Source organism: Electrona antarctica (assembly GCF_951216825.1).
Source record: "Electrona antarctica genome assembly, chromosome: 23".
Classification (NCBI taxonomy): domain Eukaryota; kingdom Metazoa; phylum Chordata; class Actinopteri; order Myctophiformes; family Myctophidae; genus Electrona; species Electrona antarctica.
The window spans coordinates 15347890-15372965 of record NC_136804.1 but is presented as its reverse complement, the minus strand read 5'-3'; the positions used below and the strand labels follow the sequence as shown (position 1 = coordinate 15372965).

Genomic DNA, 25076 nt, shown 5'->3' with positions numbered 1-25076 from the left:
TTTAATCAATGAAGGGTGGCTCCACTGCCCGCGTTGCGTTGCGTTGACGGAGACGCGACGCGTGCATTAAAATTGAACCGGTGCGACGGAGACGGAGTTGCAACGCGTCCGGTGGAGCCCTGGCGTTATGGGTCTGTACACTCTCATAGTTAAATTAACATTTATTTTACAATATAAATCAGGGTCCCAGAGATAGATATGGCATTAAATGAGGGTCCGTAGACTGCATGTCAATGCGCGTCAAACTGGGGGTCCTTGACATGAAAAAGTTTGGGAAACCAACAACTGCTGTCTGTTTCAGATGAAAGACTGTAACGTGGTGGCCTCCAAGCTCATCCTGATCCTGGACGACCTGCTGTGGGTGCTGACGGACTCCCAGCTCAAAGCCATGGTCCAGTACGCCAAGTCCCTGAGCGAGGCCATGGAGAGGTCCACGCAGCAGAGGAAGAGCCTGGCCACCGACGAGGTACAGTACCACCCCGTGCAACCGTACATTTAGCAGCAGAGCTGTGGTTTTCAACCCGCTTCATATCAAGGCCCATTGTTTTATTCGGCATTTGAGTCCACCCGACCACCATTTGATGACATTTCGCCTCTCAGACTCAAAACTTGCGTTGGATAAGATTTTGTCCACTCTATGCTGTATTGATGTTGGTACCATTAGGAGAGATAACGGGTACTCTACAGCCGGGCACCGGTCTAGTTATACATAACTATACACATGCCACTGCCACCGAGATAAATGCTCACAGGCTACTACTGCGCTCCGGCCCGACATTCCATTACCATTACAGAGACACATGCTATACTGTAGCATGGAGTAGGCTAGAGAATCAATTGACCTGATCCAGCAGCAATAACAGAAATACTGCATGAAGTGAAATACTGTATGAAATATGTATGAAGAATGTGTTATTATAGGATAAGCATAAGATACGTGATCCGGCACCAAGGAAGTAATATAGTCTGAACTGTCAGGAATGATCTTTCACACACACGTTATGTGCCCCATGTTATTATGTCTCTTGTCCTCGTTGTCATACTCTCCTGGACCTCTTTGGACCTGCTGTCCCTATTTTGGTCATGTAGGCAAACATTCCCAAAATGTGGAAGAAATGGCAAAAATAGCACATCCACAACCTGACAGGGTGTGAGCTTTTCACAAATAACTAATTCATTTCACTCCTCTCTCTCTCTCTCTCTCTCTCTCTCTCTCTCTCTCTCTCTCTCTCTCTCTCTCTGTCCTAAATCCGTTTGTGTTCCTGCCAAGTCATAGTCTAAGCTCTTTAACCTATAGGTAACACATGAGTGTGTACAGTATGTTAACCGGAATGTTTGCCGTAAAACACGCTCGCCCTAGTTTCTTTCTGGTGGGGCGGTTCTTGTATTTGTTTGACTGAGAATAAGGTTAGAAATATATTTAGCGTGGGGGCACGGTGGCGCAGTCTGTAACGCTGTCGCCTCACAGCTATAAGGTCCAGGGTTCGATTCCACCCACGCTGTGGGTGCTGAGGGCGTGTTCTCTCCTCCGCGTAATCAGTGCCCATACCCGAGGCGGAGTTGGCGAAAGGGCCTTTCTGTGTGGAGTTTGCATGTTCTCCCCGTGTCTCCTAGGGTAGGTACCCTCACTAAAAACATGCTGTAGTCCTGGTCTCTATACAGCCGGGGGCTCCTGATGGAGGGGAAAGGAACTAGTTGGAACAACGTGTTCCTTCCACATGCTACGTCCAACCGGGGAAACTCCCCCCTGTCAGGTGAAATAGAAGGAAGTTTTCCCCAGGGAGTGTAGCGCCCAGGATTACATTAGATAATTGACACTGGGTGGAACAGAATGGGTTGCATAATCGTGGGATAAAAAAATAAATACATTTAGGGTTAAGCATAGTTTTACTGGGGTTAAGTTTGGGAATAGGTTTTGGCACCGTTTTACTGAGGTTAAAGTTAGAAATAAGGTTAGGTTTAACCATTCAAGCATAGTTTATTGAGGTTATGTTTAAGAATCCCAGGCTGAGCAGTTCCGCCGGCTGTACGCCCGAGGCGACTGTTTTGAGGCGAGCTTTCCAGGATTTGTGTGTATGTGAGCTCTCATACAGCCACACATCCCTGCGAGGCATCAGCTAGGTGTGGAGCGCCATCTGCTGGAGGGATTGTTCATAGTTCACACTTCTTACCTTCACCTGAGACAGAGCATGCCATATGTTTGTGCGTGCGTGCGTGCGTGCGTGCGTGCGTGCGCGAGCACCAAAAAAACAACTGCCTAAAATAGGAAGCAGTTATAACTTTAAGCCGGTCTTCAAAAACTCCTTTTTATACTATGAAAATAACAAATCTACAAGCTCACAAAAATAGCCAATTCACAAGCTCACATCGCATCGCAAGCTTGTAGATTGGACAACTTTTGAACCTTTTTGAAAATGTGTGCCTACACGACATGCATAATTTAGGGATGCGAGATTGAAAGTCGTTCAAATTCTGCTTATAATCATTTCGTGCAATCTACAGTATACAGTGACTTATTCAGTGTGTCTGTGTGTTTGTGTGTGTGTGTGTGTGTGTGTGTGTCTGTGTGTGTTTGTGTGCGTGTGTGCGCACCTGCACGTGCCTGTGCGTTGCTCAGGAGTCGTCCCCGCCCCCGTCGGCCCAGCAGGTGCGCACGCAGCAGGCGTCGGGGGCGGCGGCTGACGCGAACGCCAACATGGCCAAGCTGTTCGCTGCCTACGACGTGTGTGAGACCTCCCACCACCTGCAGATCACACACCTGGACCTGCACATCTGTGACGACATCCACGCCAAGGACAAAGGTACGGGTACCTGGGGCGGCTGGCGTAGCCGATTTGTGCGATTACTAAAAATCACTTATTTCGTTAATGGGTTTTAACCCATTCTGGGCGGGAACCCCTTTTGGTGTTAGCATTATGTTATGCTTTAGCTATTGAAAAATAGCAGATCTACAAGCTCATAGCGCGCCACCGAGTGGCGCGCTACGAGCTTGTAGGTCTGCTATTATTGAAAAATCGAAGAACGACTGACATATAAACATAGCTTTTTCAGAAAACTGTCAGGATGTAGAAGACATTTTTAGAATCTGATCTCAGGTCAAAATGGGTTAACCCTAATACACACACACACATGACATGGCAGGAGTCAAACAAGCAGCAACCCTACTCTACTCGCAATAACACACTGGCAGGATGACAAGAGTGACAAAGCTGTTTTACTTTGATCCTTGTGACAGATAATGCGTGAGTCACTCCCGTGCGAGCGCACTCACACACACATGCACACAAGCACGCACACATATGGGGCCCTATTTTCTTTGCCTTATTTTTTTCTACTATTTTGAAAAAACATTTAAAAATTCTTCAAATAGACATTTTAAAATTCTACATTGACACATTGTGAGCTTGTAGATGGGCTATTTGAACTATACATTTTTTCCCCTCAAATAGTAGAAAAAGGCAAAGAAGTTTAGTGATATGGTGTAAAGCACATACGGAAATAGGGCCCCATATGCTGTGGTCACCTTTTGAATTAACTATCCGTATTGATCTATACTTTTAGTGTTAAATACGAAAGAAGCCATAATTCACTCTTCTCTCTCTCTCTCTTTCTCTGTCTGTCTCTGTCTCTCTCTCTGTCTCTGTCTCTGTCTCTCTGTCTCTCTAGTGGTCAATAAGAGGATAACGGGTGGAGCCATGCAGCTGTCATTCAGCGTGATAACTCTGGACTACTACCCCACCCATAGAGCAGGTAAGACATTCTGACGCTCTGTTCTGTGCCATAAACACACTGATGAAGGCTTGGAGAGACACAGGCCTAAATATCGACGGTGCAACCGGTACGCTGCGCCAGGGCCCAGACGGCCCATGAAGGAAGAAAAAGAAGGAGAAAAAAAAAGGCAGCGACGGTGAAAAGTTGACTCGGTCACATGTAGACACCAAGCATTCGTCAGTGATGTCACTGACTGACTGGTTTATAAACAGCTTCATGTCCGTACTACTTCCGTGTTGCATAACATTGACATCACAGTCGAGTCCTTGGTGTCTTTAAAATGGGTTAAAGTAATGGTTTGAGTGGTTAAAAGCTAAGGCGACACAGATGCATTCCAGGTCTTAATGGGCTCTCTGATCCCTCTCCCATGCAGGCGACAGCTGTCTCCATTGGATGCACTACAGCGAGGCCACCAAGTCCAGGGAGACCTGGGCCCGCAGCCTGCTGGACGAGTTCAAGTCCAACGTGGACATGCTGAAGGCGGCGCTCAAAGACCAGCAGGGCAGCCCCCCCGCCACGCAGAGCAGCTCCCCACAACATGGTACACACACACACACACACACACACGCACACACACACACACACACACACACACACACACACACACACACACACACACACACACACACACAGACTTTGCCTCGCAGACCCAAAACGAAAGAATATTTGTGTTAAGATTTTTTTCCCCCACAATTCTATGCTGTATTGATGTGGAGAGATAACAGGCAAACGTTGATCAAAATAATAATTATCTTACATGCTCTAATTGTGTCTACTCGAAGTGTTCAGACTTCTTGTGTAAATTAAGTGGCCTGATGCCAATGGAACCAAATGGTTTAATTTTACAATCTCAAAAGTTAAAGATCTATAATAAGGGTACATTTGGTTACCGACTCTCCATCATTTAGCCGGGGACCACCTGGAACCCCCTCATGGACCACTGGTTGAAAGCCACTGCTATAGACTCTATGTCAAGCCGGATGCTGTGTTGGGTTCAAACCTCTAGATTCCACGGTGCTGGATAGAGGTACCACTTTGTCACCCGAGTATTTACAATGTCTTAAAAAGCCTCAACTTCCTGATACCACAGTTTTATGCACTGTGTCTCTCTCGCACGCACGCACGCACACACGCACACAAACACACACATATACACACACACACATACACACACACATATACACACACACACACACACACAGCACCAGCACTTACCAGGTCCCCTGTGGGTTTTTGTGTGTCTCCCAGCGTCCCTTAAGGACGATGCGTGCGCAGAAGGAGTAGGTCTTAGGGAGGCAGAGTGGATGTCCCCTCCAGCCCAGTGCTGCTGGTGTCTAGAACCAGGTAGTACCGGCACACGGTGCGTGTGTATGTGGTGCGCACGTCGCGGTGCGGTGAGGAGACGCAGCGGGAACAGCCCTCTGCCGGTTAATTCAACTCTGAGAGTGTAAAAGTGGACCTATACACACCAAATTCGACTCTGAGAGTGGATCTATGCACCCCAAATTCAACTCTGAGAGTGTAAAAGTGGACCTATGCACCCCAAATTCGACTCTGAGAGTGGATCTATGCACACCAAATTCAACTCTGAGAGTGTAAAAATCGACCTATGCACCCCAAATTCGACTCTGAGAGTGGATCTATGCACCCCAAATTCGACTCAGAGTGTAAAAGTGGACCCACATTTGAACATTGTTTTGTGCCAGGGAGTCAGGGACCCCCATAACAGATGATTTGTCAACATCTTTTTCAAAAATAGCAGATCTACAAGTACTGTAGATAAAAAATAAATAAATAGGGTGTTCAAACTTTTCCTCATTTTGTAGGGGAGCCCCCTGGAACTCCTCAAAGACCCCTGGTGGTCCCTGAGCCGCACGTTCATAACCAGTGCAGTGTAAACGATAATGCCACCATCATTTCTAACCATTACCGTGGGAATGAACTATGAAAGAAACGGCTGCTAGTTGGCTAACTACAATTCTACATAGCCAGCTAGCTATATTTCATTATGCTTACTATCGTTTTAAATTTGTGAGAGAGGATGTTAAAAAGGTCTTACACGTCTCCTAGCCACAACAGGAAGAAGAAAGTGACAACAAAAGTCAATTTTTACACCCTCGGAGTTTAACTTAACACTTTTCGCAGTGTGCAGTGCAGAGGCACGGTGGGCTCTCATTGGACAGTTGAACTTGTCACTCTTGTTTCTCTGTCTCTTTGGTCCCGCCTCCTTCCACCTGGTCTGATATACTTCCCATTTCTCTCCTTTCTCCTCTTTGTCTTCATGTCACTGTCCCCTGTCCGTCCGTCTGTCTCTATCGATGTGTATCGGTCACTATCTGCGTGTCTGTGTCTGTCTGTCCCTCTGATTCTCTATTTGTATGTCTCTCATTGTTTTTGTCTCATCTCTCTGTGTCTGTCTGTCCGTTCGTCCATCCGTCCAGGTAAGATCAGCACCAGTTCCACTTCAACCTTCAGTCCTCCTCAGAGCTCCAAGACCCAGCTCATGTCTAGCTCTGTGGTCCTGAGGATAGCCGATTTCAGCATCTATCAGGTCTGCATGCACGCACGCACGCATGCACACACACACACACACACACGCACACACACGTGCATGTGCACAAGCAGAGACTCTTCATGGTATGCTTTCTGTTGTGTGCTTGTGCGTTCATTTCCTATAGGTGTCCACAGCAGACCAGCGTCGCTCCAGTCCCAAGACCATGATCTCGTGCAATAAGAAGTCGCTGTACCTTCCCCCGGAGATGCCCGCCATCCATGTGGAGTTCACCGAGTACTACTTCCCGGATGGAAAAGACTTCCCCAGTAAGACACGGTCCCCAGTAAACACATCAACGCTAAATCAACTGTAGATGTAGTCGACTAAAATCTTATGATATTACTCGACTAAAACTAGACTAACACTGAAACATTCCAGGTGACCTGTTTATTTTTAGTCTCACCGAACGCTATGAGTTGTAATAAAATATGGATATACCAAACAAACTATTCCAAGAAGCACTTGAAGAAACTTGTCGTATTAATATACGCCACATCAAGGCTATTATTGGGTAGGCCCTAAAATTATGATAGGCCTGATGACTACAAACTAGACTACAACATGACGTAAGCTATCATCCACTCCCGACTGGAGCACAACTGTGCAACACTATCTCTCTCTCTGTTTCTGGCACAACAGCGCCACTTTTGCCCCTACTGGTACTCATAGTCACATAGCCACACACATAGCCACACACACAGTCACATAAGTTAACACGGACATTGCTGTTCCTTGGAGTGGTTGCACCACTCAAAAATTTGCTGTAAAAATCAACACTGAATGGATGTTTGTCCTGATCCGTTTTGGGGTTCCGTGCTCGTGTCTTTCCAGTCCCGTGTCCCAACCTGTACGCTCAGCTGAACGCTCTGCAGCTGGTGCTGGACCCACGCAGCCTGGTGTGGCTCAACCTGTTCGCCCTGGACCTGCGGCAGAGTCTGGAGCAGTTCATGGCGCTCTACAAGCTCGACGACTCGCAGAAACCCGACGAGCACGTCGACATCAAGGTCGACGGCCTCATGCTCAAGGTATGCATGTACACTTTGGGTGTTTTTATTTAAAACTCTGGACAGTGGGACAAATGGAATCAAACGGGCTACGGGCCTATTTGGTTCATTTCGCACGCTCTCTGAGGTACAAGTGGGTCAATGAACACTGGATCTTGCTGATCCGTTATTTATATTTTTATACAACACTTCATCACAATACTACAATATCACAGACGATATCCAGTCTAATATCATGATGGATTTCATGGATATATATCATATTGATACTAGATCACGTTTTTTTTGCTCCCGATGCGATTCAGATCATTTGGAAATGACGTGATCAGCCCCGATTTCCGATCACTGATCTCTAATCGGATCGGGTCAACCCTTTTACACACACACCGCACACTACTAGAACATGCTTGTACTAATACTTTCCTTGCCCCACGAGTACACACACACACACACACATGCACACATACGTGCATGTTGCAGTTGTAGAGATGAACGTGTAAAATCAGACATTTCCATTCATTGCAACAAAGAGGAGGAAGTGCAGTAAAGTAATGAATCCCACAAGTTCCTCAGTGACACGCTGGTTCCATATAAAGACAGGTTTGTTCTGAAAGGTTCTGTACAGACAGACATAGAACAGTCAGACAGAGTCCAAACAAATAGAGGGAAGAAACATTTATAACAAGGTGATCCGTCCTCTTCTCAAACTCACCCTCCTCTTCAACAAACAATAGGAACAGATGACTGACAGTCAGCATGATATTTAAAGATGATGTTGAATATTTATGTAATGAGATTTCCTCTGTAAGCTGACAGCGACCATTATCCATTGCTTTCGTTTTTAGTTAGGGAAGGTTTTTCCCTTACGGCTTAACAGACGCTTGGAGGCAGAAAACATGTTACAATGCTGAAAAATACATGAATATGTATACACCGCATATTTGTATCTGAAGTTGAAACTATCTCAACATTTTTGTAGCTTTTGCAGCAGCTACAAACGTCGGATGTATCTTTGTATCTTCATGTCGCTGTGCTTCCATTGAAAAAGAATGGTAGACTGTAGCTTTGCAGCTCCCCACGTGAACGCGGTATATTGCGACATCTAGTGGCCGAATGTTACACACAGACCTTTGGCGTCTACTCAGGCCTAACCACTTGTATTCCTCTCTTTTCTTCATTTTCTTTTTACCCCCCACCCCCCCTCTTCGTCACCGGCCAGCTGGTGGTCCCTGTGGAGAAGGACCCCGCCTACCCGGCCGACCTGCCTCGCTCCATCTCGGTGCAGACGTCGGAGATGGTGGCCACCAACACGCGCTACGCCGCCAACTGCACGCGCTCCCACCTGGAGGCGCTGCTGCAGGCCTTCCACGACGAGCCCCTCTTCTCCACCACCTCCTCCTCCTCCACCTCCTCCTCCACCCCTTCCTTCCCCCTCCTGCACCCGCTCTTCCAGCGCCACGCCCACGAGCAGGACACGCTTCTCCACGACGTGTACCGGGGCCTGGTGGCGCCCAGCCTGAGCGCCGACGCCCTCAAGGCGCCGGCCGACGCCGACGTGTGGGCCATGCACTTCGCCCAGTTCTGGGTGGACTACGAGGGCACGCGGGGCGGCCGCGGGCGGCCCAAGCCCTTCGTGGACTCCTTCCCCCTCGCCGTGTGGGCGTGCCAGCCGGCCCGGCACGCCCGGCACCGCGAGAGGCTGAGGGGGGGAGGCTCCGAGGGGCGGGGCATGTCCCGGAGCGCCTCGGCAGAGGCAGCGGGGCGGCTGCAGAGGAAGCGGCGTCTGAAGGAGTACTACGCCGAGGCGGCCGCACCCCCCTCGGCCCCGCCCCCCTCGGCCCCACCCAGCAACGGACTGCACAAGCCTCTGTCGTTGGACAACCTGTCTTCCTCGTCCTCCTCGCTGTCCTCCAGTAAGGACCCGGACATTCACGCGCTGGTTCACGTCCAGAAACACCTCAGTGCTCAGGTGAGAGCACAGATCAGTACACTTCTTCAGTACTACTTACTGAGTTAAAAAATAATATAGGCTACTCTTTATAAAACTCATTTTTAAAAGTCTTAAGTATACTTAATATTTTAACTAATAAAGCAAAAACAAAACTGTTCATCTTCTGAAAGATAAAGTTGTAAATAGTTGACAGTCACGACTCATCACTAAACCTTGTGTGTGTGTGCGTGCGTGTGTGCGTGTGTGCGTGCAGGTGAGCCACCGGCAGTATGTGTTCCTGATGCGTCTGCAGCGCAGCATCAAAGCCCTGCAGCAGACGCTGCAGCAGGACCTGGAGGCCATGGGCTTCAAGCGCAAGGACCCCTCCTCCTCCCCCTCCTCCTCCCCAGAGCCCCCCGAGCCCTTTGGCGTGTGCCTGGGCCTCCTGCTGAAGAGCGCCGAGGTGTCCCTGCTCCTCAAGCCCGTGCCCGCCGCGCCCTCCGAGGGCGGCGCCGGCTCGCCGATGGGCTCGGAGATGTCCCCGTCGGAGAGCAGAGGGACCCTGGAGGCGGCGGGGAGCGACCTCGCCTCGGGAGGGGAGGCGGGGGAGAGGGCGAGCGAGGGGAGCGGCGGGAGCAGCGGGGGGGAGGGGGTCGCGGCGTGCACCGTGGACCAGCTGCTGGGGTCCTCCTCTGAAGGAGGGGGGGGAGGAATGCCTCTCGTCCCCACGCGTCCGGACTCGAACAGGAAAGCCTCGCTGGAGGAGAGGACTTTTTTGGCCGGGGGGAGTTGCGAGGACGGGGGGGAGGCGTCGGTGGACGCAATGGGGGGGCAGGGGGCCGGGCTGGACGCCCTCTCGGACCCGCTCTCCTCCAAAGACTGGAGCGACAAGGACAAGTCTGCCGGAGCCAAGATGTCTCAGTCCGTTTCCAGGTATTCATGTTCTCCATGTACTCTCATTGTAGTAAACACTGGGTTCATGAACGACACACGAGTGTCGTTCACTGAAAACAGCCGATCTACAAGCTCGTAGATCTGCTGTTTTCGCCTCCGGCACACAAGAAAGTATCAATCTATTAGGCTTCATTTACATGATTACTGCTTTCTACTTTTTTTAATAACAGGGTGGCCAACCTTTTTGGGCAAGCTGTTTTCCAAGGCCTGCAAAATCAATCACCCAGTGCTAGGCAGTCCATTGCAATTTGCAATTTAGCAGATGTTATTATGGATTATTAGAAGTGTGAAACCAAGAGTAAGCAGAGTGAGGATGAACCCTAATCAACAAAATGACGTGGTAAAAATACTAGCATTTGTCAATTCAAAATCTAAATAACATTTGATGTGGTCTAGACTCTAGACAAAATAAAAAATAATAATAATAATAATAATAATAAAAGAAAAAAAATATGATTTATTTGAATTCATTGCTCTTACATCTTATCATAGTCTTTAGAATAATACCAACTACAGTAGCCATCTCTGACCTCCTAGTCGCTATAGCGTGGTACTCAGTCACAGAATTGTGAGATATTGTTCCTACGGATGTACAAGCCCACATGCGTCACAATGGTGAGCTTGTAGATCGGCCATTTACACCGTTGTATGATGGTTCATCTCGAGTCTTTGGTCTGAACTACGAGGAACACAAGTGTTGGACAGAATACGTGTGAGTAAGGGTTTTTCATCTCTGAACACTGTGCTGTGTGTTGGACAGAGTACGTGTGAGTAACACTGTGCTGTGTGTTGGACAGAGTACGTGTGATTAACACTGTGAGAACACTGTGTTGGACAGAGTACGTGTGATTAACACTGTGAGAACACTGTGTTGGACAGAGTACGTGTGAGTAACACTGTGCTGTGTGTTGGACAGAGTACGTGTGAGTAACACTGTGCTGTGTGTTGGACAGAGTACGTGTGAGTAACACTGTGCTGTGTGTTGGACAGAGTACGTGTGAGTAAGGGTTTTTCATCTCTGAACACTGTGCTGTGTGTAGGACAGAGTACGTGCGAGTAAGGGTTTTTCATCTCTGAACACTGTGCTGTGTGTTGGACAGAGTACGTGTGAGTAAGCGTTGTTCATCTCTGACTTTGTTCTCCAAGCATGGAAACCTTGCTCCATCCATGAGGTGCTGCTTACAGAAGCATGTTAAAGGATATATATATATACACACACACACACACACACACACATACACACACAAATACGCACACACACACACACACACACACACACACACACACACACAAATACGCACACACACACACACACACACACACACACACACACACACATACACATATACAGTACACACACAAATACAAATGCCTCTATATTCTATAGATAGTGGTTATCATTGCTCTATAGTGTGTTTGTTCAGTAACAGGAGTCTCGTAGTCTCTCCAGTTCTTGAGTAAAGCAGAAAATACATTTTCACTTTAAAGCCCAAACCACACCAAAGGGTCGGGTCGGGACAAAACGTTTTTTAAGGTCAACCACACCAATGCAACTCAAGGTCAACCACACCAATGCAACTCAATGAGTTGCATTGGTGTGGTTGACCTTAAAAAACGTTTTGTCCCGAACCGACCCTTTGGTGTGGTTTGGGCTTTAGGATACAACTTTTATTCAGTCAGGAGAGAGAACTCGTACAGGGCGCAGAGCGGTGGAACAGTGTTAAAGTACCTGCCCACCACCGCCGAGGATGGGGGTTAGAATCCAGCATCCAGCTTTGTCGAGCGTCTATCTATGCGAACACTGTGTGTGTGTGTGTGTGTGTGTGTGTGTGTGTGTGTGTGTGTGTGTGTGTGTGTGTGTGTGTGTGTGTGTGTGTGTGTGTGTGTGGTGTGTGTGTGGTGTGTGTGTGTGTGGCTGGCTTATCTTTTGCTTGCTCTTGAACTGTGCTTTGACCGATGCGAGGGGTGTGTGTGTGTTTCTCCTCTACCAAGGAAAGGAAATTTGTCTTTGGTATCTGATCTTCTGAGCTCTTCAATCTCCAACAGATCCACCTCCCTTTATTCTTTGTCCAACATGTAAGATACATGCTGCGCTCTGTGGATATGGCTGTACAGTAGCTGTAACTCTGTGGTTAAGTGAAATCTATTCATTCCTCCACTCCTAATGTGGAGAGCTCTAGTGGCCTGCAGTGGGCATGCGTTGCATGGCATCAGGGTCTGCATGCTACATTTGCATATGGGGTGTCTTCGGGTCAGTGCTCATGGTCGTGTGTCCAGTGGTGATGGTGGGTGACCGGTAGCACTGTGGTCGGTGGTGTCGTGATTTTTGTTTTGTTTTAGCCTTGTGTTCTTCTCTAGCTCTCTAATGAAAATAAACCAATAATCATAATCACCAGTTGGTTACTGATCAAGTTGATCATCTTATCGTCCTACTGCATGTATGCTGTAGCGTAGCCTACTGGCTGCGACTAGAAAACACAATTAGGCAACACGGAGACATCCAGTTGGTCGCGTTGTCCGACTAAATCTAACTCTAACCTAACCAGCTTGTACCTCAGACCTCAGAAAGGTCTACAATATATTGTTGACCAGAAACTTAACGTCATTCTTAACCGGCCACATACTTCCCCTAACCTCATATCGGTCTTAACCGACCACGTAAGTCAGTTTCACTTCTGTGTTTCCTAATCGCGGCCAGTAGGCTCCCAGGTGGATAAGATCGTCTTGATAAGTAACCTACTGGTGATTATCAGGTTGATAACATTCAAAGCGAGTGTTCTCTCTCTCTCTGGTATCTTGGGCTTTCTGGTGTAGCTTGGCGGGTGGCACAATATTCTTCATTTCACTCGACCTCAGAATACACCATGCTCAGGAAAGGGATGTTTAATTCACGACGTGGCAAGCTAGCCAGCGCTCTGTCGGAGATGTGAGAGCGTGATGGATTGCAGCTGAATGTCAGCACAGTCATAAAGAGCTCTCTCTCTCTCTCTCTCTCTCTCTCTTGCTGTGTCTTTTTCAATCTACCGATTTGGTCAGTCAAAATCAATCACTTCACATTTTTTATTCACAAGCCGTGAATAAAACCAGACGTTGCCCCAGACATTTTGTGTAGTGAGATGAATGAGAACGGTTACAGTTCAGTTGAGGTAAAAATTCACTTCATCCTCTGTGACGTGACCTCGCAACACAGACATTGGTGTTCGACTGAATTCATATACTGTACCATCAAACCCAATTACATTAGATATCGTTGATGGACATTTCGTTATCTACACCGGTGGTTCTCAGAGTGGGGTCCATCTGGGGACCCCCAGGGGTCCTTGAGGGGGTACCAGGGGTCCCCAGGAAAACGAGTCAATATGGCACCAAAATCGGTTTAACCTTTAAACCTATTTTATTCTTCAGCTTGTTCTCTAACACAACTGATTGGGGTTCACGGACAAATACGCACACACACACGCACGCACAAACACACATGATGTCCATGCGGTGACGTGTTGACTGTGTGTTCTTCCCCCTAGTGGTCGTCTGAAGCGCGACAGCTTCTCTGTGTCCTACAAGAACATGAAGAAGAGTCCGTCTCTGCAGTCCCTGGACGACCTATCCATAGACAGCTACCTAATGGAGGACGGAGACACCTACAGTCTGCTGGAGAGAGGTGGGACACACACACACACACACACACACACACACACACACACACACACAATAATTCAGTCATAACTGGCAGGTCCAGCAAGCTTTCGTTTTGTTATGGCTTTCCTGTATCTCCAGTTAGCTCATAACATTAGCTTCTGTTGCCGCTCGCTCCACGTTGCAGCGCTCAGAGTATGGGTTTTTATGCCATCCAAACTATATGGGTTTTATGGGTAAGTCCCTCATTGTGTCCACTATGGTCGTTACTACGGTCGTTACTACGGTCGTTACTACGGTTGTTAGTACTGGTAGTAGCAAATGTAGTCCAGGCACTTTTCTAGCACCTGGCAAAAAGTTACCAACACAGCACATAATTAGATAAAGTGCCATGGTGCAATCCTTTGAAAAAAAACATGACCAGCACAATTTTAGTAAAGTGCTGTTGTGCATTTCAAAAGTGAAATTACATCCAGTCCAGCACAGTCCAATCAGTTTAGGTTCATTGACCAACCCCACTGCACTCGGGAAGAAGCTTTTTTGCATCCTGCTTGTCCTGGCCTTAATGTTCCTGTACCTCTTCCCAGAGGGGAGGAGGGCAAACAGGCCATGGGAGGGCTGATGGGGGGTCCCTAATAATGCTGCTGGCTCTTGGGGCACAGTGCTCTGTGTAGAGCTACAACAAGGAGGGGACCTCCCAGCTGTCTTCACCACCCGGTTCAGCTGTGTTTCTCTTCTTGTGCCTTGAGGCGGCCGAACCAGGAAGCGAAACATGTAAGTTAGGATGGACTCTACGGTGCCACTACTATAGAAGGTGGTGAGGAGAGGAGTGGGAAGGCCTGCCTTTCTGAGCCTCCGGATGGGGTTGTAGTCTCTGCTGGGCCTTCTTGATGATGGCCGTGGCGTTGATGGTGGAGGTCACTGGTCAGGTCGTCCGCCAAATGAACCCCCAGGAACTTGATGTTACTAAGTAACCCTTTCCACTGGGGCGCCACCGATGGTCAGCGGTGTGTGATGCCAGTTGCTGGCTCTCCTGAAATCAACCACCATCTCTTCTGTTTTGTCCACATTCAGGAAGAGGTTGTGTGAACTGTACCATGTTGTTAATAGTTCCACCTCCCTCCTGTAGGCAGACTTGTCTTTTTTACTGATGAGCTCCACCACCACAGTTGTGTCAGCGGCAAACTTGAGGATGTGGTTACTGCCAAATTTGGCAGTGCAGTCATGGGTCAGTAGACCGAACAGCGCGCGCGCCGCACACACAGCGCACGCACGCACGCACGCACGCACGCACGCACGCACGCACGCACACACACACACACACACACACACACACACACACACACACACACACACAAACACAGAATTTAAAACCTATTCCCCACCAGAAATGCAATGGCAGGTTTTCACCAGGAGGTGGTGGCATTGTGCTACTATTAATCCTGTAATGTGGCTACAGAGACTAGTTGCAGGAAAAGCTCTTCTCTTACTATAAATGGTAAATGGTGCATTTATATAGCGCCTTTATCCAAGGCGCTTAACATAGATTGTGCATTACATTCACCCATTCACACACACATTCATACAACGATGGCGGAGGAAAGGCATCAACCTGCACATCGGGAGCAATTGGGGGTTCAGAGTCTTGCTCAAGGACACTTCGACACTAACTCTGGGGGAGGCCGGAATTGAACCGGGAACCTTATGGTTCACCATCCAGATGTTCTACCGGCCACTCTACCCCTGAGCCAATGCCGCCCACTATAGACGAATTCCACAGAGCGGTGCCCTGTAGGCCAGCTGTAGACAATCAATGCTGCTGTTTCATTTACTACTTTGTGTGCAGTCATTTCCCAAGACAAAGAAAAATCGAAAAATTATGATGATGATATATTTTCATAAATAGATAAAGAAATTGAAAACAATACCTGATCTACAAGATGCAGTGTGTTGAGAGCCCATAGATTGGCTAAAGTAAAAAGAAAGAAAAAAACACTGTTGTGGCACACACATATCACAGCGCTCTCATTGTCCCTGGCTTGCACACTGCTGACCGACTCTGTGTCCCCTCATGTGTCATTGTCCCTGGCCTGCACACTGCTGACCGACTCTGTGTCCCCTCATGTGTCATTGTCCCTGGCTTGGACACTGCTGACCGACTCTGTGTCCCCTCATGTGTCATTGTCCCTGGCCTGCACACTGCTGACCGACTGTGTGTCCCCTCATGTGTCTGAGACAGACGACGTGTCCATCTCGGGCTTCAAGGACGCTGTGAGCGAGCAGAGCGCCACGGAGAGCGCCAACGAGGCTGCTACGATTGGTCCGGAGCAGGAGGGAGGGGTGTCCCCGGACACGGTCAGCGCTGCCTCTCAGAGCATCGACGAACCCACCAAAGACATAGTAAGATGTTTGTTTACCTCTGTTAACAGCAACATGCGTGAACTTACAGCACAGCGTGCTATATACAGTACGTGACTGCTGCTTTTAGAGGTGCAATAGTTCATCGAACACATCGATTTAATCGATTATGAAAAAATAATATTTATACATCTATGGTGCGTTCGGAAATGCGCACCAGGAATGTGCTCAGTTTGTTGTGTGCACTGGGCGGTGATGTCATAGAGCGCACCGTGTGTGTGGCTTATTTACAAACGAGCAGTTAAAACAACACACCTTCCTGTAACATTGAAATGTAATTAATAACATTAGCCTACCTGCTGTTGGTCTACACGATGATGCGGGTGTAATAATAGAGCTCAAAGGACCGGGGAGCGCTCAAGACACCGCAGTGACGCAAGCAAGCACACTAGAAAGTGTGCAATGAATGCAATGCTGCAAGACAAAATGGCTGCGTAAAGAGGAAGTCTTTCCCCATGCAGGTGTCGCCACTGCTGCTGAAGGTGCTGTCGGTGTGTGTGGGGCTGTCCACTCTCTAGTTAATACATAACTCTATGGTCTGTCCCCATGTGCACTCTCTAGTTAATACATACATACCTCTATGGTCTGTCCCCATGTCCACTCTCTAGTTAATACATACCGTAACTCTATGGTCTGTCCCCCTGTCCGCTCTCTAGTTTATACATACCTCTATGGTCTGTCCCCATGTCCGCTCTCTAGTTAATACATAACTCTATGGTCTGTCCCCATGTCCGCTCTCTAGTTAATACATAACTTGATGGTCTGTCCCCATGTCCGCTCTATATTTAATACATACCTCTATGGTCTGTCCCCCTGTCCGCTCTATATTTAATACATACCTCTATGGTCTGTCCCCCTGTCCGCTCTCTAGTTAATACATACCTCTATGGTCTGTCCCCATGTCCGCTCTCTAGTTTATACATACCTCTATGGTCTGTCCCCATGTCCGCTCTCTAGTTAATACATAACTATGGTCTGTCCCCATGTCCACTCTCTAGTTAATACATACCTCTATGGTCTGTCCCCATGTCCGCTCTCTAGTTAATACATACCTCTATGGTCTGTCCCCATGTCCGCTCTCTAGTTAATACATACCTCTATGGTCTGTCCCCATGTCCGCTCTCTAGTTAATACATAACTCTATGGTCTGTCCCCCTGTCCGCTCTCTAGTTAATACATACCTCTATGGTCTGTCCCCATGTCCGCTCTCTAGTTAATACATAACTCTATGGTCTGTCCCCATGTCCGCTCTCTAGTTAATACATACCTCTATGGTCTGTCCCCATGTCCGCTCTCTAGTTAATACATAACTCTATGGTCTGTCCCCATGTCCGCTCTCTAGTTAATATATACAAAGTAAACTCTATGGTCTGTCCCCACCCAGGTGTCTGTGCTGCTGCTGAAGGTGCAGTCGGTGTGTGTGGGCATGGAGACTCTGGGGGAGAGCACAGTCCTGGCTCTGGAGGTGGGCCAGGTCCGACCCAACCAGCTGGGTAACATCAGCCTCAGACAGTACCTGAGCAACCGCAGTCTGGGTAAGACAGGTTCACACCTCTCTCTCTGTCTCTCAGTCTCTCTGTCTCTCAGTCTCTCTGACTCTCTCTGTCTCTCTGTCTCTGTCTCTCTGTCTCTCTGTCTCTGTTTCTCTGTCTCTCTGTCTCTCTCTCTCTCTCTCTCTCTCTCTCTCTCTCTCTCTCTCATTAATGATGCTCTAACAGATGGACATGTGATCTGAGACGTTTGTAATGTAATTTAATAAGATGCAAAAGCCACATGGTTTCATTTTTAGAATTCTGATCACATTAATAGGCACAAGATGCGTCATTTGATCTGATAAAAGCGATGAACTCCTTCTCCTCCCCTCCTTATATGGCGATGGTAAATGTGTTCTGTAGACGAACACCACATGCATTTGCAAATAATAAGTCTAGTACTTTGCAGTCATGATGTGGGTGCAGAATAAAATCTGTCCAACAACTGCAAATAAATAGAAGAACACAAGAGCTTGCCTTGGTTTTCTTTCCAGTAGTGGCACCATGAGACAGGCAAAGGGCAGCAAAGAGCAAAACCCTTTTGGTTGATAAAGAAAACAGCCCAATAAAAAAAGAGGATATTATGAAGTGCTATCGCGGTCGAAGTAAAAACTCGGCTCAAATTGCTCCGTTGTAGAATTGACTAATCATTAAACCTTAGAAACCAAACAATTTACACCGAATGGCACTGAGGACACATTCTTTAATACACTAAAGGCCTATTCATACACCAGTTTTAGGTGATAAGGTGACCACCGAAAACTACAACGGGTGCAGTACTTAGTTTAGACAGTTTTTGATTTAGACTAGTCATTGGTTAGACCAGTCATTAGTCCTACAACTACAACCTATCTCAAACCCTCACCCTAAACCTAACCTCCCACAGGGCAGCACACCTAAACCTAACCTTAACCCATGTCTAACCAATGACTAGTCTAAACTAAGTATGCACCCCACTAAAACATGACGTCACGCCGCGGAGATAAGCGACTCACCCAAACATATCTCTCTGTTTTCACTAACCACCGTTTGGGTGGTCCGCTTATCACCTAAAATGCATAGGACAAAAGGAGCAATACATCCAAATCCACCAGATCCAAACACTGATCAGAAGAAGGTTACAACACACACACACACACACACACACACACACTGTATTATCGCTGCTCACGTTCCCATAATTCCCAACAGGTATGTTGAATTCCGTACCAATGCCTACGGCTGAGAGCAGCCAAGGTAAAGCTGTGTGCTAATCCACCGTACACAATTTAACATGCATGACCTCTGTCCGTCTGTCACTCTCCTGCGTGCGTGCGTGTGTGTGCGCGTTTGTGTGTGCGTGCGTATGTGTGTGTGGACTTAACCACTTGAACCTTAGTGTCCCTCCCTATTCTGGGCATGTCATTAACTGCCGAACATTCTGTAAAAATAGGCGATCTACAAGCTCACAGCGAGCGGCAGCAAGCTTGTAGATCGGCTATTTTCAGCAGAGATACTGTATTTGGTGTTGAGGGTTGATTCGCTGCCTTCCGTGATTTTGTTTAGTCACTTTGCTGCTCAGTCTAGAAAGTCTCCTAGGCAGACGGGACATGCCAAAACTGAGAATCGACCCGAGGTAGCTGATTGGTCTGTGGTGCGGGTTGGGACAAAAACACCAGTTTGACGTCCTATCAGTGTGTCGCTACTGCTGTTGCCCTGCAACCGTTCGTCCCCTTATCATTCAATAAACTCACCCCACACAGCCGGCAGGTTTTCTTTTGTACTACTGAATCTGACATAGTGGACTACTGAATCAAACTAGAGATGTGCCGATACTGTATCGGTGTCGGAAAAGTATTGGCATATATATATTGGTATTGGTATATATTTTGGGTCATATCGGATATGCCAGTCTAACCACTGATCCGACACAGGGGTAAGGGGTTGACACTATAGCAGGTAAATAAAATGTTGTGGCATGTGGAGTTTTCTTTCGAGTTGCCCAAACTGCAAGTGCACATTTGAGTGGGGAGTCTGCTCACGAGATAAAATAAGTATCTCACGAGATAAAATAAGTAATTTTATTTATTTTATTATTATAAATATTATTCTCTGGTATCGGTAACACAGAAATTGTGGTATCGGGATCGGATCGGGAACGAAACAAGTCGGGACATCCCTACTTTTTACCATAGGTTATACTCTTTAGTCTCGAACTGGTGCTAATGTTTCCGACAGTGAGAAAAGCATGGACAGAGTGGCGCTGGCTGATGACGTATCAGCAACAACGTGGCTACGTAACAGGTGACGCTATGAAATACAGGAGGCTGGCCAGACTGAGTAGCGAAGTGACAAAACAAATCAGGGAATGCAGCGAAGGGGGCTGGAAACCAGGCTAGAACATGTTACCCCGTCAACAAAGTATTGAGAGTTGAAGTGGTTAATTGTTTTTCCTGGAACTCTACTTGAGTGTGTGTCGTTTGTTGACTCTCTAGGGCAGTGGTTCTCACCCTAGTGGGCCGTGAAGGTATTGCAAGCGGGCCCCCGCTTTTAATGATAAATATATATTTAAAAAAACGATAAAGTATAGTTGCTGTAAAAACAAATGGCATGGTATTTTGTTCTTTAAATCTGTGAGGAGGCACGTGGCCCACCCGTCTGACCGCTTAAAGGGGCATTCCACTCATTTTCAACATTTTACTATGTCATTAATATACCTTAGAGCTGTTGTGTGGAAATAATATCAAAGTTCCCCCATTCTGTGTTTCCTAGAACTAGAGGTCTGAAGAAAATCATTAACATGGTGAAACACATCTTGAGGCCCCTTTAAGGCCCAAACAAACCACACCAATGTTTCGTCATGCAACTCCTTGCAACAGGATGGTGCTTTAACTGGACATTTCACACCCAAGCCCGGAGGTGCAACAGATATCTGTTTCCACAGCAATCTAGCTAGTGTGACACGCACACGCACGCGCACACGCAGACGGTTGGATAAACTTGTATGGAAACTAGCGTTTCCTCATGCCAATAAAGCTCCTTTGAATTGAATCACTTGGGATGCAACTCAACGACATGCGCCGACGTCCAACGGGACCCATCAGACGCCGGCGACGAACGCTAAAGCGGTTTGGTCGCGTCTCGAGTCATCGTGTGCTTTGGGCCTTACCACGACGGCTGAAGGTCTGCCCTGTTAAGTGGTCCGGACGGACGGAGCGTGGGCCGCAACTGCCTTGTAAGATGCTCTTTTAAAGTGGGCCGCCCTGATGCAGAAAAGGTTGAGAACCAGCGCTCCTTAAGGGCCTTTGCACACAGAGTCTGACAAATCATAAATAGATGAAATACATTTGTTTTCATTTGAAGCCAACAGTGCTGCTCTGTGTGCAAGGGCATTAACCCTGATCTTTGTGAGATACGAGTGTCTGATAAATGCCTCCATTAAGGAAATCCTTTGTGCGTTAGGGTTCCAGTGAGTTCATGTGTATTTCTCCATAATACAGTTGGCCTTCTGTCGGCTGCACGCATTGCAGATACATGTTGCATTGCACCCACCAAGGGGTGTGTGTGTGTGAGACTGACTGACTGACTGACTGACTGACTGCATGTGTGAATGGAAGAGAGAGAGAGTGTTAACGTCATCTAGCAGAACCAGCACTTAAAGAGCAAGTGTAATAATGACAGTAATGGAGTGAGCACTCTCTTCTTTTTGCAACATTATAAGCCCAGAGACTTGCGTGCATGCGTGCACAAGAGTTTGTGCACCACTGCACCTGTGCATTCGTTCCCATCCAATTAAACGGTACTATTGTGTGTTGCAATCACGTGCTGCTTTCTTTCTGCCATTCATATTCTGGTAATCATTCCCCTGTCTCTCTCTCCAGTTTCCCTTTGAGAGGGAACCCCCCCGCCCCTCTTCTCCTGTTTCTCAATTCTGTGAAATCCTCTCCTCTCCTCCTGTCCTCTCCTCCATTTCTCTTCAGCCTGTGTGTCTTCCTCTCTCCGTCTTCTCATCTTCCTCTCCCATGTCCCTCCCTCCCTCCATCTCCCCCTCGTCCTCTTCATCCTCCTCTCTCCACTGCAGCAGACTTTGCAGTCTCACTCCACTGGTTCAGGCAGCCTGCCTCTCTCCCCCCATCTCTCTCTCTCTCTCTGTCTCTCTCCCCCCCAATCCCCATCTCTCTCTCTCTCTCTCTCTGTCTCTCTCCCCCCAATCCCCATCTCTCTCTCTCGCTCCCTCCCTCCCTCTCACTATGCTTCTTTCATCATCCCCTGAAGCTCTTTTTTTCAGCTTTCTATTTAATCCCATCTGTTTCCCCCCTCACTACCTTACCTCACTCTCTCTCTGGTCTTATCACAGTGCCTCAGTCCTTGGCTGATGATTTTCAGCCTGTCTGTCATTCCCCCCCCCCCCCTCTCTCTCTCTCTCTCTCTCTCTCTCTCTCTCTCATATCATGCAGGACAGAGAGTGCTGTCATTTTGTAACAGCATTTGATTCATTGAAGCATCACCCACCTTGTATTTTACCTCTGTTGTCTTTTGCACTACATGTCCCTCTCTCTCTCTCTCAAAACACACACACACACACACACACACACACACACACACACACACACACACACACACACACATGGAGAGAGAGAACTTAGTAGAGGTTGTGAAACAGGTTGTGGAGTCAGAATGGAAGGCAGTGTGAGTGTTCTGTGTGTAGGTGACTCTATAAGGAGACTTACCTCTCTCTATGCCCAGTGGTGTAAAGTAACTAAGTACATTTACTTAAGTACTGTACTTATAAGTACAATTTTGAGGTATTTGCACTTTACTTTTGCTTCTACTTTCTTTGAAAGCTTTAGTTACTAGTTATTTTGTAGATTTGGATTATTATTATTACATTACAAAACATACATTGTACATTAGCCAGCCACTAAAGCCCTATACATTACGGCCGTTTGAAAATAGCCGATGTGCAAGTTCACAACACGTCGCAGGACAGAGTACTTCTATATTGCCGTATTGGTACTTTTACTTAAGTAAAACATGTGAGTACTTTATCCACCACTCGTGCACGCCGTTTCTCTCTCCCTCTCACCCTTCATCTTCCTCCCTCTCTCCATATCTCCATCTGTCTCTCTCCATCTCTCGCCCTCTCTAATATATCTCTCCTCTCCGCATGTCCCTCTTTGTCCTCTCATCCATCTGTCCATCGTCTCTCTCTCTCTCTCTCTCTCTCTCTCTCTCTCTCTCTCTCTCTCTCTCTCTCTCTCTCTCTCTCTCTCTCTCTCTCTCTCTCTCTCTCTCTCCCCTCTCCTCTCTCTCTCTCTCTCTCCCCCTCTCTCTCTCTCTCTCTCTCTCTCTCTCAGATCACCGACTCCACTCTTGTAAATGACTGCCTCGTCTGTCTCCTCGTTTAATCTCCCTCCGTTATTCTAACCTCTCGTTCTCTCTCTCCCCGTACTCGTCAAGGTTATAATTGGTTTGGGATTTTTCATCATAGTTTAGTTTTACTTTTTTTTCCCATTCTAATTCAGTTAGTCTGAATTTGTTTTTAGTGGGGTTTGCTAGTTTTTATTTTTGTGACAACGGAGTGTGTATATATATATATATATATATATATATATATATATATATATTCAGTTACTGTTTGACAATCAACGAGAGAAACGCAAACTAAGGGTCTTTTGTCTATAATTTCAATTGGTTTTAGTTAGTTTTGTAAACACACAATACAGTTTCAGTTAGTTATGGTTCATTTATTTTCTTCATTGTAGTTTTTAATTTAATTCAGTTAAAGATGGAGTGGCGTGATTCTCTGTTTTTCTATGGAGTGTGTCTATGGAGTTAACATTACTCTAATAGACCCCCAGGTGTGGTTAGAATATTCAAATATGTCTTCCCTGTGTATTTTTGGTTTCTTCCTGAAAGCTGAAAGCCTTTGAGTCAAAAGGCCCAATCGAAATACACCACGTTGCACCACAGTGACATCACAATATCATCCCCTCCCCTAACCCCTCCCCCTTTAACATACAACACACATCTGTGGGTGCGGCTTCAGTTCAGGTGGATCACCACCCACCTGAATACCAGGTATACTTAATGAACTGGTGGGTGTGGCCACATAAAAACATAATTTTAAGACTATGTACACTTTAACTAGTTTAATCATAGTACCTGAAGATCATGGTTCAGGGGTGAAAAAAAATCACGGCACTCCATATTTAACAAATGTTTTATATAATTATTATTATTATTTTTCAATTTAAAATGTGGTTAGTTTTCGTTAACTCTAATAACCTTTGTCCTCGTCTCGCTGTCCAGCCGGTGGTGGGGATTCGGCAGCCGCCGCGTCCGGTGACCCCGCCAACCCCCGGCGCCCGGAGGTCCAGGCCCGCCTGGAGAGCGGGCCGTGTGCAGCCGTCCATTCCCCGCTGGCGGAGCAGAACGGCTTCCTGCGCCTGCGTCTGCACGGCTACCGCGCCAGCCTGCTGATGTCCACCATGCGCAACCTGGCCACGTTCCTGGAGGAGGACGACGCCCCCCCGCAGGTGCTGCCCATGGAGATCAGTGTCATGGATACGCACCTGGACCTGAAGGTAGGGCCTACTGCCCATGGAGCAGTGTTGATTTCGTCGACTAATACTATGACAAAAAATGTTTGTCGACTACCTTTTTTCACTGACGGAAACTAAATGAAAACTAAGCTATGATGACTAAAACTAAGACTAAAAATATTGACAATTTTGTCAACAAATAAAAATTAGACTAAAATGTTCCAGTATCCAGTATAAGTCATTTTACACTTTGTTGCATGCAGAAAATAGCTGATCTACGAGTTCACAATGTGTCACGCTGTGACGCGTTGTGAACAGTACATCTGCTATTTTCAGAAAGTGTAAAATCAGTCATTTCAGCGGCATCAAGGCCCACCAAAATACATTTTAGTCGGCTAAATCAACTGTAGATTTTGTCAACTAAAATCTTATACAAACACTAAAACATTCACTAACACTAAAACATTCCAGGTGACTAAAACGTGACAAAAACTAAATAAACTATTCAAGAGACTATGACTATGACTAAAACTAAAATCACACACACACACACACACGCACCTGGACATGAAGGTAGATCCTACTGCCCATGGAGATCAGCATCATGGACAGACACGCACCTGGACATGAGCGTTCGACAAACGGCGCACGCACACACTGCACTAACAACAGCTTAGTATAAAAAGGATGTTGTTTCGAGAGACGCCCAAATGGACTCTATACACACAGAATTACTCTTCCTACATCCGGGCCGCT

At 47.1% G+C, this 25076-nt stretch overlaps 1 protein-coding gene across 2 annotated transcripts in view; it reads left to right on the top strand.

The window, feature by feature from the left end:
• The window catches only part of bltp3b (bridge-like lipid transfer protein family member 3B), a 60155-nt gene that overhangs the window by 27853 nt on the left and 7226 nt on the right, over window positions 1-25076 (top strand). For both annotated transcript variants that reach the window (XR_013789010.1, XM_079494625.1), the window contains exons 7-19: window positions 302-466; window positions 2618-2801; window positions 3667-3750; window positions 4145-4312; window positions 6213-6322; window positions 6450-6591; window positions 7157-7350; window positions 8549-9298; window positions 9534-10192; window positions 13735-13871; window positions 16086-16246; window positions 17649-17799; window positions 24088-24362. Coding sequence is in view for 1 of the 2 variants with exons in the window: in XM_079494625.1 (XP_079350751.1) it covers window positions 302-466; window positions 2618-2801; window positions 3667-3750; window positions 4145-4312; window positions 6213-6322; window positions 6450-6591; window positions 7157-7350; window positions 8549-9298; window positions 9534-10192; window positions 13735-13871; window positions 16086-16246; window positions 17649-17799; window positions 24088-24362 (3180 nt within the window). In the remaining variant the exon portion in view is untranslated. The remainder of the gene's footprint in view (window positions 1-301; window positions 467-2617; window positions 2802-3666; window positions 3751-4144; window positions 4313-6212; window positions 6323-6449; window positions 6592-7156; window positions 7351-8548; window positions 9299-9533; window positions 10193-13734; window positions 13872-16085; window positions 16247-17648; window positions 17800-24087; window positions 24363-25076) is intronic.